This window comes from Danio aesculapii, chromosome 22 (assembly GCF_903798145.1).
Source record: "Danio aesculapii chromosome 22, fDanAes4.1, whole genome shotgun sequence".
Classification (NCBI taxonomy): domain Eukaryota; kingdom Metazoa; phylum Chordata; class Actinopteri; order Cypriniformes; family Danionidae; genus Danio; species Danio aesculapii.
The window spans coordinates 17,396,151-17,416,527 of record NC_079456.1 but is presented as its reverse complement, the minus strand read 5'-3'; the positions used below and the strand labels follow the sequence as shown (position 1 = coordinate 17,416,527).

The window sequence follows — 20,377 nt, the reverse complement described above, 5'->3', positions numbered from 1 at the left end:
GACAAATAAGGAGAAAAGTGACAATTCTGTCATCATTTACACACTCTTTACTCTTTTTAAACCATTATAAGTTTCTTTCAGAAAAATGTTGGAAACCTGTTAGCATTGACTTTCATAGTATGTATTTTTCCTGCTATGGAAGTCAATGGTTTCACGTTTTCAGTTTCTTCATCTTTTGTGTTTAACAGAGAAAATAATCAAAAACAAAAATAAAAACTGCTTTTCTGCCAAGAAACAAGATTTTCTTGTGTTCAGATGTTTTTAAATTGACTTATAACTCAATAAAACAACAATTTTTAATAGCAAACAAGATTTTCTTATTGCAAAAGAATGCAAATTTCACAGGAGGGCTAATAATTTTGCCTTTGGCTGTATATTGTAAGGAGTCGTAACTTGTGTTGATCAGCCTTGCCATATCAGCAGTTTTTTAGAGCAGGTCATTTTGCGACATGAAAGCCACACTGACTGCATGTTTTGATTCTGTGGTGTTGAATGATATAGAGTTTAGGGTCGTCTGGTTGTCTGTGGTTGAATCTGAGGCTGATATGGGCCCCTCCAGCAGAATAAGAGGCCGCAGGATGTGTGGCAAGTCCTGGGTCAGCTGTAGTCAGCATTATGAACACAGTAATTGTGGTTTGTCTGCTGGAAAAGGCAACCGACTGCACACCGAACAAAGAATGCTTTTGACCGAGATTCCACCACGTATCATATGTAAACAGATAATAATTGTGAATTCTTGGGCTTCACATGCAGCTCCTTGGTGTGTGTGTGTGTGCTGCACTGCGCCTCTGCCCCACTGTACTTCAGACACTCATGGGACCGAATCCAGATGTGCTCTACCCTCTGTGTCACTCAAAACACTCCCTATTCTCTTTCCCACTGGGACTATGTGTGCGTGTGAGTGTGTTGTTGACATAGAGGCTGTCTTTGCTCTGTATTCTGTCATGTTCATTCAGATAACAGTCTTTCTCCTCTTTCATTTTTGTCTCCTAGGGCACCTTGGCTTCCAGGACAGTTTCGTCACATCAGGTGTCTTCACCGTCTCTGAGCTTGTGCGAGTCTCACAGAGTAAGATCTCCACATCTTATAATCGTTTTTATTTCTTTTGGGACTTTGAGCGTCTTTGACTCATCTGTTTATGAATGAATCAGTCTCCAAAAACAAGTCTTATTATCTTATGCAGTGTTACCTTTCAGAGTGTACCACCTTTTAAGTAAAAACTCCTTAGGTCAGTTATAATTTGACTTGAACCATTAAAATCAATTTATTGAGTTTTCATAATCAACCTAAAATCAAGTTAGTTGAATTCAATAAAGATGTCGTGGAAGGGTCACAACCTTCAGCTTTGCTTTATTTGTGGCAGTGAGGTTTCCTAAGACCAGTTTCGCCCTATTACATGAAGGCCGTTAGCAGATTAAAACCACAATGTCCAAATCATGTTAGTTCAAGCGTCTCAAATTCCGCCCAAAGGTAGGATGAGGCTAGTGATTAACCAGTGTGCAGGAGGAAAGCTTCTTTGGTTTCTCAGCTCGGTTTTTCAGAACAATGGGTTGAATCCACTATCCCTCCACTCATTAGAAATCGAAACACCGGCGAAATGCAGCAGTCAGCTGAAAGTGTTTCAGTGCAGTGCGGTTCAACAGCACTTGGACTTTCTAAAGTACAAACTAAGTTTCTTTGTACAGACTGTTTCTTTTATAACTCGTCATTTGTTGTGCTTGAAGACGCTATACATTGTGAGAATGCAGTTTTTCTGGGGGTTCATGTTTTGGTGTTTAAATTTAAAAGTAAATTGATGATGGCGAGTATTTTCACAACTTGAGGAAGCAATCGAGTCTTTCCCGGATTTATAAAGAGATTAAAACAGAATGCAGAAGGAGGAGAGCAGACTTTTCCTGAGGAGGTAGGGAGGATGGGAAGGGAGTAAAAAAACGTGACCTTTAAAAATTGCAGACGTCTACGGTGGAGAGTGACAGAGCGCAGCACGATCCATACGTGCATGTCGATACCCGCTAACAATAGCCGATCCAAAGCGCCTGTCAGCACTCGCTGGAGCCTTCTGATCAAAGGTGCATTGATCACACTCCTCCGTGACCTAATCCCGGGCGAAGGAGAGGAGAAGAGGGTGTCATGGGGCCCGGGCAAAGAGCCCACCGTGGTCTCACCTCGCAGTCTGCCTTCAAAAACCCTCACGGTGCCTGCCAACGCAAAGACAGCGTCTGGAGAGAACAAACATTTGGGTGCCACCACATTCTGGCGACGTGACAGCAGACGGGCAGAAGGAAATGCAGGGGTCAACATGAGTCCAGCATGCATGTGTGAGGTAGTGCAAAAGGATGCGATGAATGCGGGAAATGATGAAGGGTATCGAGAGAGAGAGGAAGACAGAGATATTAAAACTCAGCCAGTACTGTGCTGCATCAGAACTCTTGGCGTATGATGGTAACAAGATTAAGGAATATGCATAATTGATCCAGCTCTGCGGAGAGATCGGCTTTTATCCTAACATCTGTGACACACTGAGAAGAAAAGCAAATGCTGGGTGGCATATGCTGGATGTTCGATTCAAATCAAAGTGTTCTGCTCTCTTTTCCCATCACTCTCTTTATTCTCCTCTCCTCTCCACAGTCCAGTGGCTTTTAGTCAGCAGGGGGTTGCCAATGTTGGGCTAAAGAGCACATTACTCTTGAGCCCCACAGGAAGTTATACAGGAAAAGGAATTTAGTGAAGTGCCATTCAGAGTAATTCAACACAGGTAATGCGTTCTGGGAATTTAAGTGTTCTTCCGTCCTGGACCACAAAAGTTGTCAACACAAACTTGTTTGAAAATTAAAAGAAAATGTGTAAAAGCTTCCAGGGGAACATTCTTCTGTGCCATTCATGATTCTTTCAGTCACTCCTGTGAATGAAAAGGTTCAAGTCTTCAATTCTGAAATGTGCAGTGATAAACACAATAGTCCGCTGAATATCTTGAAAACTCATCATCTCCCATCCTCTAAAGAATGGCTGGAGAGTTGGCGGTGTCTCACACTCCTGTGTCAACCTCTTTCCTTCCTTAATGGGCAATACCATCTAAGAAGTTCAGCAGTCAGCAAAGCCCACAGTTAGCATAAGTCCTCTAACAGGATTGCTCCCTATGGAGTGACTGTGAATTAAAGTGCTGTATGCATGCACATTCATGACTTTGGTAGCTTCGTGTGGAAGGCACAGAGATGATGCTGTTGATTGAAGTGAAGAGAGGGGTAAGTGCACCAGATTGGAAGATGGGTAGAAGAGGGTAATCTGGTGTGCTGAAGTGGTGTATGAATTGCCCAGAGGAGTTCCTGTCGGGGCTTCTATGTGGGAGCGTCTGGCAGATTTATTTAAGCGAACAGGGAACGGGTTGAGTGCAGGCTCGTGCCCGTTCGGAAGATGAAAGGTCGTGATATTGAATGGACAACGGGCTGCCTTAGCTCTTCCCTGACTATACACTATGACCTTGGCTTTGTGCACCCATTACACAATTCAGTGGCAGCCCAATCGAATCTGCTTCTGTCGATCAATATCCTATTAAAGCACCACACAAAAAAGGAGAGGAAGGGAACGAGAGAGTGAGAAGGAGGGGCAGTCGGGAGTATAGGGGAGAGCGAAATGAAAGTCTCCATAAAGTTAGCCACTACAGCTACGTTTTTGTAAATGGAACTCCACATAATTGGCCAGTCGATACCAAGCTGGGGTAATTTCGGAGATTGGGTCCGCCTTTCCATATCCTCCCTCCTCCTTCATCAGTTGCTCCCTTCTACCTTCTTGAGTCTTGCAGTGTTTGTGTTCTTAAACGTTCCCAGTAAGAGCCACTATCACCTAGAGTTTGTTTTTTTCTCTACAGCTGGCCCCCGTATAAAGTCGGACACTGTCAAGCCACAGTTTGGCACACCGTCAAGCTCAGGTGAGCAAGAGGACTTGTACATGAGCCAGTTTTACTGTTGCTGCCGCCCTCTCAGAGCCTCTCCAGAGGAGATTGTGAGGGCTACAGAGAGAGACAGGAGAGGATACGGGATTAGGATGAGGTTATTGTTATTAGTGTGCCTGCAAGAGCCTTGCAGAAATGTTGGCAAGCAGAAAGGCAGTGTGGTCCAGGGGCAGGGACACCTGGAAATCCCTGGGCGAAGGCCGGGCGCTGGCACGCACCATTTAGCCATATGACCAAACAGGGGGAGCAGATGAATTATGGAGTAGGAGAGGGGCTGCCGTGGCTGAGACACTGCCGAGCAGCACCAGTGGGGATACGCCTACCAGTCTTGTCAGCACTGTGCCAACACTGGGCCGAAGCCTGCCAGTGGGCAGTGCCATCTGCAGTCAAATGCACGCATGGGGCTTGAATCTTATCAACGCTAACTTGCTGCGAGATGTCCTACATTTTTATCAATAATTAAGATAAATAAAGATAAATATGATTATTGATCCTGCCATAATGTACACACTTTTATGTTGTTCCAAAATTGTATAATTTAGTTTCTTCTGTAGAACAGCATAGCATTTTGAAATCCAGGTACAGGTTTGTAACAACTTAAGGGCGTTATTAGGAAGACACCTTTATCAAAAATGACATGTAGTGTACATTGCTGATAGCTCATAGCTCACTCTTTGCAGGTAGCAAACCAGTAACCTGCATATTATCAGCCATGTTGTTCAGAGTGTTTTCACCAGGAGTAGTAATATGCTGAGTCCAGGACTGCTTCTTGACCTCCCTCAACTGGACACTGACCTGCAAACTACACCACCAATGTTCCTGCTGTATTCTCTTCTCATTTGATTTGATGGGAATCTACATGGTGAAGGTGTAAGGTCCACCCCCATGTGAACCCTCTTCTCTAGACTGAGAACTCTGGACCTATGCTGTAGGTCTATATCCACACAGGAGCTGATCCAGCAAAAAAGGCTCACTGAAGACCTGTCAAAGCTCACCAACTTCAGACCAGCTCTAGATGAGATCCCATCACGCCATGGTCCTCTCGCTCAATAAAGCGATGAGGAGTAAGGCGGGGGGAAGACAGGGTGAACAGACGTCCAGGGTTTTGAAGTTGATTGCTGCTGCCTTTGTTGTCAAATGCTTCAATTTTAAAATCCGGCCTGAACAAAAGCCGATTTTTTTTTTCTCTCTCTCTCTTTCTCTTCCTCCTCCCCCTGCTCTTTTCAAATGAATAGCCTCCCCAGCTTTTGTAGATGCTTTAGCAGCCAGTGTTTGGGTGAAGGGGAGGTGTACGTCTGTGTGTATGTTAAGAGGGATTGTCAACCCCTGAGACAAGAGACTACACACACACACAAAAAAAACTCTGCCACATTCAGTAGGCTCGATCACTTTGCTGTCCTGACAACAAACTTCCTGTAACTTGCTGACCTTTCAGTCTGAAACCTGTTTGCCTGGTTCTTTTTATTACACTTGTACTCTGCATATGTGTGTGTGTGTGTGTATGTATATATATATATATATATATATATATATATATATATATATATATATATATATATATATATATATATATATATATATATATATATATATATATATAAAGTTGTTTGTGAACATTCCCCAAGGGAATTTTTGTCAAATTTAGCCATCTTGCGTGGCTAATTTTTGCATCGCCCCCATGCGCATATGTAAACTCACACTGCCATTCCTCTGCACTGAGTAAATAGAATAGATTGAAACATTTTGCTAATGTACTTTGCGCCCAGCAACTTGAAAGGTAAAGCAGTAAAGATCAGACAGAGAGAGAGAGAGCGAGAACAGAGGGGGAAGGAGAGAAGAGAGAGATCAATGCCGGCCTGATAGCCACAGGCTTCATTTGGAATCCTCCAAGCGAAAGCACTTGATAAAGCCTTTAAGAGGTAGAGACTGCGGATTACCTTTATGATTGATTTCCATTCCAGTCAGACAGACTGCAGTGTGGTCATTTTTCTACCCAAACTGCAGCAGCAGGGCCGGCCGCTTTCGGCACGAGGGCGCGCTTGAGTGTATGTGTGTGTGTATGCGCGTCAAGGGCCGGCTGAGTTACTGCAGCCCAGTGCCCAGGTTAGCTCTCACACAAATTACTTCACATCCTACTATTAGCCATGCAAATGCAGCCGGCTTTACTGCACGTCATAAATAATCCCCGCTGCCACTTCTATTAGAGTGAAGGACCGCCCACCCCCCACCCCCCTTCCAAAAAAAAGTTAACATAAAGAGATGACTCAGAAATTATAGCACTTCCTTTCTCGCTTCCTACGTGTCCAACTTTTAGCTTGTTGGCTAGTGCGCTGGCTCTCTCTCCCTCCTTTGGTCCAACTTGCCCCTTTAGCCGTGTCCTCTTCCAATGTTAATTAGGCAGCCCATTACCGTGTCTATCACAGTCTTCCACTCTGTCGTCCGTCCGACTCCCCCCAACATACATCTCTCTCTCTTTCGCTCTCTGCCTAGACCCAGCTTATTAGGTATGCAGGACCAGGACCGCTCTCTTACACATTCGTGCTGTCCTCATCAAAAAATAGTGGTCTCAGTCACCATGAATATAAAGAGGCATCACAGCTTTATGTACTGTATGACAAAGGCATTTGATAGAGCACTGCTCGCCGATGACCTACAGAAAGGGGCACGTGGGGATTTGCTCAGCTCTTTTTTTTTTTTTAAGTGCGTGTAACTTTTATTGAAAATCTTGTTTATCTGTATGTCTGTCTGTTGTTTTGTCTACGTCTGTCTTTGAGTTTGTTTGTTTGTTTTTGTTGCTTGAACAAAGTAAAAATTTGTTAATGACCTACAGTTTGATGTCATTCTTGTCAGATTTTGTATTTGAAGTGCATGTTGGTCGCAAAATGGACCAATTTGCTCCAAAAATGAGTTTAATTTGTGTTACTAACATGAAAATAAAGATTAAAGGCTTTGTACTTTAATCTTGATGTTTGTGTTTTTCTTTGTGTGTTTGTGTGTGACAGCGCCCATCGCGGCAGGGACGGGGCCCAACTTTTCGTTGGCAGACTTGGACAGCTCTTCCTACTACAGTATGAGCCCTGGGGCCATGAGGCGCCCCCTACCCAGCACTTCTTCTAGCAGGTACATGCGCACACACACACTCACGCACGCACACATACTCTTCTTCACTCTGAGTCTTAATTAATCAGCCGAGGCAGAGATTGATGTGTTGGCTGAGCATTCGAAGAGGCTGCAGGAGACTGAGCTACACAAGCTTCCAGCATATGTGTGTCCACCTGGATCCTTCTCTCTCCGCCACCCGCTCAGCCTACGGGCCGGTCACACACACACACGCACACACACAGCTCCCAAATGTAAAACCGCACAACGTGGCACCTCTTCGCATGAGGTGTGTGGACAGATGTGTATGTTTGGACACGTGCGTTTGTGTGTGTGTGTGTGTGTGTGTGTGCACAGCTGAAACGTTACATATAAACGGTCACTGTTATTGCACTGATTTTGCTGTCACTTTTAAATAACATAGCATACCTAAAGTCTGCACAAATGCAAATGTTTGCACCATTTGCGCAACAGTTTTTCTCAATTGCTTTGGCTCGTTTTGAGACTTATCAAAACACATTCAGGTCCCAGAACAAGTTTCTTTTTCACATGACTCACATGACATACTTACAGGTTTACAACATGTAACGTTGAAATATAAAATAAATAATGAACATTTTCAGTTTGTTTTACACTTCTATAAAATAAATACTGTATAAATATTTTTGTGTGTAATCTAAAGGCTGATTTATACTCCTGCGTCGAGTGATCGCCGTAACCCATGGAGCCTGCCTTACTTGTAGTCGTGCATTCATACTTCTGCGTGCTGTTTGTTTTGCTCTACAATAACACTTACGAAACGCTAGCTGGCAGTAGGTTTTATTTTCCTCTGTGTCAAGTTTCTTTGCAGAACGAAGCTTGTTTTTCTGAACGATACAAGTAGCTAAAACTCGCTCATTCTCAGGCGGGAACTGGCAGACGTGCAACAACTTTAATCAAGGTTCAATCACAAAACAAAGTTTCCATCCGGAGCTCCTTCACAGGACTCGACACTTGTAAACACTCGCTCCAACGGGTTCGCATGGCTCTTGTCCCTGCCCACACTGATCACTACCAAGCTTGTGCTATGCGTTGTTGAGACGTGCAGTTACATTTTTTGAGAGGTGCATGTCAACCTCGGCGAGGGCTATGCGACCACGCAAAGGCTGCACCGGAGCAAACACGTGCGCTCGACGGAGAAGTATAAATCAGCCTTAACTTTTTCCAGTTAATCTTCACCTACTTTGAATTAGGGCTGGGCGATTTGACCTAAAACCTTAATCTTGATTAATTGAACGTTTTAACTTGATTACGATTCATGAATGATTATTTTATTTATTACATTTTTGTGCCCTCATAGTTCACTGATAAGTTTTGTACAGTAAATATGCTCACATATTACAAGTGAGAGAGTTTTGAATGAAGGGTGCACTACTTGATTATAATCTACTATCTATGATTATGATAACGATCTATGATTATTTATTGAACATCAACGTTGAACAACTGAAATTAAAACACACATTGCCTGAAACAGTCACTTTTTTTTATAAAAAAAGTGAAAATAAATAAATCAGCTTCAACATAGCAGGGTCAGGTGACTCCACACGCGGGAGGGAAAGTAGTTGATAAAACTCACTTGAAAAAATTTGACCGATTATATGTTCTGAATGCCGATTTAGATTACTTTTCTAGTAATCATCCAGCCCTACTTTAAGCACATTTTTTGTGTTGTATAGTAAACAGTTATATCATCAGGATCATCAACATGAACTTTGTATTTAACAATAGTTTCTGTAGTTGATTATCATGTTGAGCAAACATCTAAACTTTTTGACTCGCATAAACAACACATTTTCAGTTTTGGGGACATCGGCCAATTTTCTGACACAATAACTAGCTTTTGTAACATAAATGAAATGTTGTGGATGAGTTACTACATTTTGCAGACATGAAATACAGTTCTGCTGCGTCTGCAAACAATTTTAGAGAATCTTAAGCCTGTTTTCAAAAAAATGTGCCAAACTAATTGAGCAAAAACTAATAGTATATAATGTGTACACTCGGTTTAATCATTTCCATGAAATGCATTTGTTGAATATATCAGAACACACTCGTCAAACTGTTTTCAGTCATCGTAAGTGCCTTTGATGCACAAAAATGCAGTTTAGCGCGCTAGCTTGCTAGTGTTTGAGCCCATGTGCGCTCATTCAAATACATCTGTGTGTGTATACATGTGTGCGTCTGCCCACATGCTCTAGTGGCCTCTTCAGCCAGGCCTGCCAAAGCAAACATCTGGAATAAGGACCTTGTGTGTGGCTGCATGCTAGAAACTAATTAAGCGATTATGAGTGAAAAACACCAGTAGGCCTTACATTAACAAATAAATGTCAGAGCTCAGCTTACAGCAGATAACTCACATACACACATGACCGCCAGCCTTCGATGATTCCTCACCTCTTGGATCTTTGTTAGATTGAATAGGCTCACGCTTTGCTGTCCTCCTCCTTGCCTTGAATGATGCTCCACATTTAGTCAACATGAAAACTTTACTTACTCCTTAGTTTCAGTCCTTTAACTGAAAATACATTTCAGCTTTGTAAACAAAAAAACAGATAAAGTTTTTGTTTATGGTTGTCTTTGACATTTTAAGCATTTATGTAGAATTAATTTGTATTTTAGGTTTGATATTAGTTTTAGTTATTTTAGTTTTAACCTAAAACGAGAAATACTTTGGCAACTATAGATGAAAAATACTTGTTTTTATATATTTATTTGTGTATACAGTATATATGTATTCTATGAAGGTAACATTTATTTTAGTTACATTTGTTTGTTTACTTATTAATTTGCTCGCTGGTTTATTTTCCTATTTGTCTATGTGTTTATTTGGCAAGTTTGACTTGGATTTATTTTGAGGGTAGTCTGCCAAATTAATAAATCTTAACTCTCAGTGAGTTAAAGCAATAATATATATGTCAACATACATTTCTTGAAATATTATATTGCATACAGGGTATCCGCGGAGTCTTAAAAAGTCTTAAATCTCAAAAGCTAAATTTTAGGCCTTAAAAAGTCTTAGGTCTACTGAAAGATTGTGTTATAGGTCTTAAATATTTTTTTTAACAGGTCTTAATTTTCCTTTGTTCATGCATAGCTGTCCAATCTGGCAATTAACACTCATACAATCACCAACAATCCGTCTCAATAAAACTTTTTATTGAGAAATAGCATAATTCACCATATTTATAATTAATAATGTTTTAATTACTTTTCTTACAGTAACATTTGTTTAAGTGTCCTCCTTTTATTTACTGCAGAGAATACTGACCTGACCTATATTTTTATTATAAAATTATTATTATTCTATTATTAAATTATAATAATTTTTGATAGGGCAAGTGAAAATCTTTTCCAACTGGGATATTGAAAGATATCCTTAACATTTAGCCCTGTATAAGTCTGATATTTCATTCATAATGGTCTTAAAAAGTCTTAAATTTTACTTGGTGAAAAAACGTCTTCGTGCTGTTTGAAGTTTTCCTCTAAATTTCATTTTTTCTTAGCCTCCTATATTTATGTTCAGTTATTTCACTTTAAAGGCAATAAAAGTAACCTATTCTTTGCCATAAGAGTAAAATGAACAAACTACACACAACGGCCTGGACAAAAGGCATTTGCATTTGAACATTTCATATACTGTAATAAAGTATGTCAATATAATAGTGAATGCAATTCCAATGCGGTTTTTCAATGCTTATGCAATTTTAGTACAGTTTTACAATTCTAATGCAATTCCAATGTGGTTTTGCAATTCTAATGCGGTTTTACAAACCATAAGGCAATTCTAATGCGGTTTTATGATTTAATGCAATTCCAATGCGGTTTTATAATTCTAATGCGGTTTTACAATTCTAATGCAATTTCAGTGTGGTTTTACAATTCTAATGCAATTCCAATGTGGTTTTACAATTCTAATGCAGTTTTACAAACCATAAGGCATTTCTAATGGGGTTTTACAAACCATAAGGCAATTCTAATGCGGTTTTATGATTCTAATGCAATTCCAATGAGGTTTTACAATTCCAATGCGGTTTTACAATTCTAATGCAATTTCAGTGTGGTTTTACAATTCTAATGCATTTCCAATTCGGTTTTGCAATTCTAATGCATTTCCAATTCGTTTTTACAATTCTAATGCAATTTCAGTGCGGTTTTACAATTCTAATGCAATTCCAATGCGGTTTTACAATTCTAATGCAATTCCAATGCGGTTTTTCAAATCTTTTGCAATTTCAGTGCGGTTTTACAATTCTAATTTTATTCCAATGCAGTCTTTCAATTCTAATGCAATTTCAGTGTGGTTTTACAATTCTAATGCAATTCTAATTCAGATTTACAATTCTAGTCAGTGTTTTTCAGTATTAATAATGTTATTTGTATTTCTGTGTATTTTAGTGTGTTCTGTTTCTTATTTATAGATTGTTGATTGGGTTTTATTGATCTATTAATTGATTGATTTGTTGATTGATTCATTGATTTACAATTTGTCTTATATTTTGAGGGCTATTAATAAATAGTTTGCTCAATTGATAAACCTTAATTTCAAAGCATTCATTTATCTAGTTATATTTACTGACATATTCATTTATTTTATCTGCAGAAATTACTGGTTTAATGTATTCACATACATCAATGTATGCATATATAGTTTTATATATAGTATATATTTAAAAATGGCACACTCACCCACTTTTTATTATTAAATCAAACTCAGAAATACACATTCTAAAACACAACACACTAGATGCCTATAGCGTTTCTGAAAGTCCAAGTCCTGCAGAAAGAAATACTTTTGGTTTTAATCGTCCTTTCATCATTCACTCTCGTCTTTGTCGCGCAGTTCTGCAAAGCGAATCAAATGCATGGAGGATGAGGTGGACAGCCCGGGAGAGGAGTCCTACTACCCAGGTCAGGGACGCTCGCCTGGAAGCGGCAGCCAAGCCAGCAGCTGGCATGAAGTGGAGCCAGGTAACCGTCCACCCTGAAAGCCAGCCTTAAACACACTCACACACACACACTCACTCACACACACACACACACAAACTTACACACTGTGGGGCTGCGGGTGTGTGTGTGTGTTTCCTGTGGTGTGCGCTGGTTGTGGGACAGCAACAGCTGTGTGGGGATTATTTCTGTTTCTTCTTGTTTCGGGGGGTTTCAGCATCTCTGATCCGTCTCTCCGGGTATGACATTTCGGAGATGGCACCCTCTTACTCAAATGGCACCTCATTTGGTTTCCTTTATTCTTTTGTTTTCCCCCTCCGTCAGTCCATCTCTGGAGTTAACCGTAGATGCAGACTCATGTAACTTCATATTCATGTGTCTACTAATGCCACTAGTAGTGGAGGAAAGGGTCTTGTGTGTGAGTGTGTGTGTATGAGTGAGTGTTGAGTGCTGATTCACGCCGTGTCCTGTGAACCGCCGCAGTGACACAGAGCACAGGACGGTAAATCTGTCCCGCTCCGGAGCGTCCTCAATCACGTCTCTGCGTATTAGAAACAGACAGGGGAGAGTGGACAGAGATAGAGCGCAAACATGCGGCGTGTGTTACGGACAGCTCAGGATAGAGGTGACAGAGGGCTGTAGAGGACGACTTGTTATTAGAAGAATCATTCGAGGAGCCCAGTGATTACAATTTATCAATGATTCTTTTAAAGGGTTTTGACCAGCAGGCAGTGCTCAAATGATTCACTTAGGCTGATTATAATCTGTCCAAATAAACACTCGCAAAGCACGCCCTGCATTTAATAATAATAGATCAATATGATATAAATTAGATGCTTTGGAATAATCAATACATATGATTATAGATTTTGGTGGTACGGTTATAGTCTGAGGAATAATCATGGTCATCATAATTATTATGTATTCATTAATTTCAAAACACTACTAGTTTAAAAAAATACCATGAAAGCTCCTTATATTTTAAAGTGTGCTTCATTGCTGCTCAGTAACCAATTAATACAGCACAAAATAATAATATTAAAAACAAACTCTTGTCCATTTCTCTTTGGACTTAAAAAATAAGTGGAAAAGGTTTTTGGCATTTAAAAATAAGTAATTTTACACTGAAAATAAATGACACAACAATGAATGAATGAATAAATAAATGAATGAATGAATGAATGAATGAATAAATGAATAAATAAATAAATAAATAAATAAATAAATAAATAAATAAATAAATAAATAAATAAATAAATAGTATTTGTCCAACAGAAATCTAAGCATCATATTATCGAAGTATTTCCCTTTTGAAGAGAACAAATGTAGTCAAGGGCTGCTGAACCTCTGTCTGAAAGGCACTTTTGATAATCTATAAAATACAAAATTGTTTGGTATTTCCCTTATTCTTATTAGTGTAGAAAGTATGATGCTGAACGGTCAGTTCTTTTCACGTGACTCGCGGTGCGCTCGTGGCATTCTTTCAACTAGGTGCACCTGGAAAGTGTTAGCGTGTCGCTCCCAATATGCACCTTCATTGAAAATAACAAACTTGCGCACACAAAAGACCAGCCGTAGTTAATGCAGTGTGTGTGCGTATTAGCCCTGGTGTACAAGTTCGAAACTTTAAACAGCACACAGTTGGCATAACTTTGTTTAGTTGCTGCAGTTTGATTTCCGTGCAGAAACGTGACGTTGAGAAGCCTTTACGATTAATTAATTGTGACGAATTAAAGCACTGTTAATGTTGAAATCGGTTAATCATTGCATCTGTTATAGTATTACTATATACAGTTGAAATCAGAGTTATTAGCTCTCCTGTATATTTTTTTGTTTCAGTTTAATGGAGAGAAGATTTCTACACATAGTTTTAATAACCCATTTCTTATAACTGATTTATTTTATCTTCGCCATGATGACAGTACATAATATTTTACTAGATGTTTTTTCAATAAACTGGTATTCAGCTTAAAGTGACATTTAAAGCCTTAACTAGGTTAATTAGGCAAGTTAGAGTAATTAGGGAAGTCATTGTATAAAAATGGTTTCTACTGTTGACAATTGGAAAAAAATGCTTAAGGGAGCTAATAATATTGACCTTTAAATGGTTTCAAAAACAATTAAAAACTGCTTTCATTCTAGCCGAAATAAAACAAATAAGACTTTCTCCAGAGGAAAAAACATTATCAGACATGCTGTGAAAATGTTCTTGCTTCGTTAAACAAAATTTGGGCAACATTTTCTATACTATATTGTTATTATATTTGTTATATTATAATAACTTACTAGATATTTATTAGATATTTTTAAAATAAAATTTAAATATTTGTTACTACCCTGGTCTAGGGTCAAGGGCGTAGCATAAAAGAACACTGGACAAAAAAAACACTTTTATGTACCCTTGGAGTCGGACCCGTTTATTTGTCTTTTTTTCCTTTTTTTTTTTTTGTTGTCTTTTTTTTTTTTTTTTTTTTTTTTAAACACCCAAAACGTGAAGCCAAATTCCTCGGAGAGGACCCACAGAAAAATAATAAACAAAACCCAACAGTCAACTTTATCAAATGAAATGAGAGCTCAAAATTTACTGAAAGTTAACTCTACTCATGTGAAAAGAGTTTTAAAGGTAATGAGATAATTAAATACCTCATCACTTTAACTTAAATGGAGTAAGTTTACAGTACTCATATAGATTAGTTTTTTTTAACTCAAATGGTTTGTAGCAATCGGGTTTCCTCAAACAGCTTAAGTTGCCTTAACTTATTGGGTTTTACAGTACTCAGTTGGCTTGAGTTCTCTTCATTTATCGGCTTTTACTGTGCTCAAATTGGTTCATTTACTCAAATGGATTAAGTTCACAGTACTTATTAAGATTAGTTTTTTGAACAAATGGTTTGTTGTAATCCGTTTCCTCAAATGGTTTGAGTTATCTTAAACACCCAAATAAAACTAAATACACCTAACAAAACAACAGAAATAAAACGCAAAAACTACTACTGTTACGTTTTTTTAAGTTGACAATTAATTTATGTGAGACATATCTATATGTATATAAATAACAAAAACGTGTATGACAAATGTCTTAAAACCAATTTGAGTTCCTCAGTTTGCCTTTTTCTATTGAAGTATTTCATACTTTAAGTCTTTTTTCCTTTCTGTCTCTGTTTCCTGTGCAGTTTAGTGGCGTTTTAACCCTCTGATTTGGCTTTCCTCTCTTTTCGCATTAACAAACACAAATCCAGCTCTCTGTATTCTGAGAAGTATTACCTAATATCATCCCACGTCCAGGAGGCCCGTCTGCTGTTTATCCGACACAAGTCATTTTCTAATTTGCGTTCACATCACTTATATGACAATTAAATGTATTATTTCATAGGTATTAAATATAAAATACACTAGTGTTTATTTACTCAATACAGTAGCTGATGATCCTTTAACTCCACCACCGTCTTGATATTACAGAGGGCCCATAAAACAAATGTGAATACAGTTTACAGTTAGATGCTAAGCGAGTATGTGTGTGCGTGAGTGTGTATGTATAACAGTATATATATATGTATGTGTGTGTGTGTGCGTCCGGCAGGTTCTGGACTCCTCATATAAACATGAACTGCTTGAGGTTGTTGCACATTTGCTTCTTACACCTCTTATTCACCCTGCCTTTTTTGTTCTTTTGTCCCTCCTTGTTTCTTTCTCCTCCTTCCTTGTCTTTCAAAGCTGGATATAAACTGCGTGGCTCGCTAGCTAGTTCGTTCATCTCAAGACAAGGTAAAGCTACATCAATGTTGTCATCCTTCCACATCCTCACCTTCCCTCCTCACCCAAAAACAGGAGCTCGTTCATTGTGCCGTCTAGTTGTGTTGTAGTAGTTGTTGGTGTTGTTGTTTAGTACTTTGTTTGTTTGTTTTTTTATTTTGGTTGGTGTTGGTCTGTTCAGATGATTTCTCTTCTCTCCCCCCACCTGTTCCCCCCCACAACCACCTTTACTGCAAAAAAGGAACGGATTTGATCTGGAGAATGTTTTTGTCCCCCTGAAACTGTCTCATGATGTCTTTCTGATTTGTATGTGTGCATGACTTCATCCACATCCATGAACAATGGTGCATCTGGAAATGTTTGCGTTGACCTGATATGTCTATGTGTATTTGAGGACGCAATGTCTGCTATTATGGTAATTATATTAGGGATGTGCAAAACAAGTATATAAAAAAAGTGTGTGTGTGATTTATTTTATCTTTGCCATGATGACAGCAAATGATATTTCACTAGATATTTTTCAAGACACTTCTATACAGCTTAAAGTGCCATTTAAAGGCTTATCTAGGTTAATTAGGTTAACTAGACAGGTTAGGGTAATTAGGCAATTTATTGTAAAACGATGTTTTGTTTTGTAGACAATCAACAAAAAATATATAGCTTAAATATTGACCTTAAAATGGATTTAAAAAATTTTTATAATTGCTTTTATTCTAGTCGAAATAAAACAAATAAGACTTTCTCTAAAAGAAAAAATATTATCTGACATACTGTAAAATGTCCTTGCTCTTTTAAACATCATTTAGGAAATATTTAAAAAAGAAAAAAAATCCAAAGGGGGGCTAATACTTACTTGCCTAATTACCCTGTATATGTGTGTGTGTGTATGTATATATATATATATATATATATATATATATATATATATATATATATATATATATATATATATATATATATATATATATATAAATTATTTTTTACTTTTATTTATTTATAAATTTTTGATCATTTTTAATTATTTTATAATAAGTTAATGTTCATAGTTCTTTGTATGTATATTAAAATGTTCATAACAATTATAGAAACAATATATATATTATTTAATATAATAAAATTTACCATAGAATGTAATTCTATTTGATATGCAGATTTTATTATTATTTTTATTATATGTTTGTTTTTAAGGGTTATTTATACATAAATATTTCATGCTATATTTGGTTCAAATTGTAAACATATCTTTAAATATAATAAAATGTTATTTAAATAGATTCAGAGTTTAGCATTTAAATTAATTATTAAATATGTATGTATTAAATATAAATACTGTCAAAATTAATGATTGATATATATCACAAAATTATTAATGTATATAATGTAACTGTTAGTGATTTGATAACTATTATTTAAAAAAAGTTATTAATACAACTATTAATGATAATATAGATATTTATTTTAAATATTTTTTTCATCTGAAATTATACATTTGCTGTTAATGCTATATATACAGTTGAAGTCAGAATGATTAGCCCCCCTTTGAATTTATTTTTCTTTTTAAAATATTTCCCAAATGATGTTTAACAGAGCAAAGACGTTTTCACAGTATGTCTGATAATAATTTTTAAAAGTCTTGTTTGTTTTATTTCGGCTAGAATAAAAGCAGTTTTAAATTTTTTTAAAAACATTTTAAGGTCAATATTATTAGCCCCTTTAAGCTATATATTTTTTAAAGATTTATTTTTTTGGCTATTTTGCCTTTATTAGATAGGACAGTATTTAGGACAGGAAGCGAAGTTGGAGAGAGAGAGGGGGGTAGGGTAGGGAAATGTCCTCGAGCCGGGATTCGAACTCGTGACGCCCTGACATGCTACTGCACCATATGTCGACGCGCTAACCACTAGGCTATTGCGCCGACGAGCTATATATTTTTGTTGATAGTCTACAGCAGTGTTTCCCAACCCTGTTCCTGGAGGCACACCAACAGTACATATTTTGGATGTCTCCCTTTACTGACCCATTAACTTCAGGTGTTGGAGTCTCTTCTGATGTTATGATAAGTTGATTCAGGTGTGTTTGATTAGGGAGAGGTTGAAAATGTGTACTGTCGGTGTGCCTTCAGAACCAGGGTTGGGAAACACTGGTCTACAGAACAAACCATTGTTATACAATAACTTGCCTAATTACCTTAACCTGCCTAGTTAACCTAATTAACCTAGTTAAGTCTTTAAATGTCACTTTAAGCTGTATTGAAGTGTCTTGAAAAATATAGTGAAATATTATTTACTGTCATCATGGCAAAGATAAAATAAATCAGTTGTTGGAAATGAGTTATTAAAACTATTATGTTTAGAAATGTGTTGAAAAAATCTTCAGAAATTTGGAAAAAAATAAACAGGGAACATAATTCAGGGGAGCTAATAATTCAGACTTCAACTGTATGTAATATATATGTTAAATATTATAATTTCATTTTTTACTGAATGGTATGCTGTAAATTTAATTAACAATTTACATTATTCTATACATTTTAAAACTATGATCCCTTATGCATTTTCTGTGCTTAGTATGATAAAAACCTTTGCAAATGTGTCTCTAAATCCATATAAAAAGCTCACTCAGGTCAAGATTATTGACCAATTAGTTGACTAATGTCTCCACATATCTGACACATCCCTGATATATTTACATGTGTGGAATAAGTCTATCGGAATGGGACATCCAGAATTGGGCTACTGTTGGTTTTAGAGCTCCGAAGTGTTTTTCACAGTTTCTCCAGCACCAGCAAGTGCGAGTCTGCTCGAGTGTGTGTGTGTGTACGTGTGTGTTTGTCCAATGTGAGAGGGAATGTGTGAGTAAACCAAGAACCCGAGACAGAAAGTGAGTGCGATCTGACCCCCGGATCACATTTCTCCATTTTTCAGCCACAGTGTTGAACGTCAAAACAACTGCGGCATCTCCAGCTCTTGTTATTCCTGCCATCTGTTTGAGTTGTGTCTCTTTCCATGAATTTTGTGTGTGTGTGTGTGTTTGTGTGTTTGTATGTGTGTGTTTGTGAGCCTCTCCTATCTTTATTTGATAGCTGGAAGTTATGTGTGTGTTTAAAATTAGCTGCTGGTTCTAGAAGTATGTCGTGCCTGTCATTGCTCAGGTAGCGAGTGTCAGGTCATTATAGGGCCGTCGTTCTGCTCGCCGCACATAGACCAGAGCAACAACACACTGACAAACACACAGACCTTGCCACTACACAGACCTTGCCACTAACAGTTAGAACTTTTTATTATGAGTTTTAATTAATTTTTCTAATTATTTTGAGCATCTGTATATATATATATATATATATATATATATATATATATATATATATATATATATATATATATATATATATTCACACACACACAGAGATTGTTGTTGTATATTTATATAAAATACATTCATATAAAATATTTTAGATTTAATTATATCATATTTGCATATTACACTTGTCATGTTTTATATATGTTCAAATTTGTAAAGTTGAAGTTAAATCAATGTTTTTTTATGTTCATAAGATATCAAAACATTATCAAACATTTTACATTTTAATTAAAATGTATTTTAAAAGTGAAAAAGTTTATATTTTATTTTAATATAATTTGTTTTATTATATATATATATATATATATATATATATATATATATATATATATATATATATATATATATATATATATATATATATATGTATATATATATATATATATGTATATATATGTATTGTATTCTAATTTATGGAAATACGCGTATATGATATACATGCATATGTATAATTTATATAATGTAAATAGTGTTGAAAGTGTTGAAATAGACTAAATTAATATTTGTATGTAAATTAAGATACAATTATGAAATTAAATATAATTATTTTGTGTATATAATATATAACCCTAATGTTTAAAAACCTATAGTGTAGAACACTAAACATGACATTTCAAAAACATAACATGATAGTAATTAATTAAATTATATAATTGTTAAATAATTATTTTGTGTATTTCAGAAGTTTAGTAAATAAATGTATAATGTATACATTTATTAAATGTGTAATGTATAATGTGTGTATATATATATATATATATATATATATATGTATATATATATATATATATATATATATATATATATATATATATATATATATATATATATATATATAAATATATATATATATATTTATATTTATATGTATATGTGTGTGTATATATATATATATTTATGTGTGTGTGTATATATATATATATTTATGTGTGTGTGTGCGTGTATGTATATAACTTTTAAAAACCTATAGTGTAACTTATCGTGACTAAGAATGACAGACTTCAAAATGTCATAATCGGCATTACTTTGCGTCCTCCATTATCGTACAGTAATTCCCACCATCATAAAAACATAAGAATCAAGACAGCAGTAATTATTTTCTACAGTAAATAATTAATATATATATATATTTGTGTAATGAATAATGAATAGGCCACCTGTAAGTGTGTGTGTTGAGACTGTTAGACGTAGATTCACTGCCGTCTGCAGTGTCCCGCTGCTGATTGATGT

General features: G+C 36.6%; 1 protein-coding gene across 8 annotated transcripts in view; it reads left to right on the top strand.

Annotated features, from left to right (window-relative positions):
* nfia (nuclear factor I/A) overlaps positions 1-20,377 on the top strand; it is a 192,226-nt gene that overhangs the window by 133,768 nt on the left and 38,081 nt on the right. For 3 of the 8 annotated variants that reach the window (XM_056447557.1, XM_056447562.1, XM_056447560.1), the window contains exons 4-8: positions 994-1,068; positions 3,866-3,925; positions 6,952-7,069; positions 11,931-12,058; positions 15,749-15,799. In XM_056447557.1, the coding sequence (XP_056303532.1) occupies positions 994-1,068; positions 3,866-3,925; positions 6,952-7,069; positions 11,931-12,058; positions 15,749-15,799 (432 nt within the window). The remainder of the gene's footprint in view (positions 1-993; positions 1,069-3,865; positions 3,926-6,951; positions 7,070-11,930; positions 12,059-15,748; positions 15,800-20,377) is intronic. The other 5 variants (XM_056447559.1, XM_056447561.1, XM_056447564.1 and 2 more) reach the window with 2 other exon arrangements.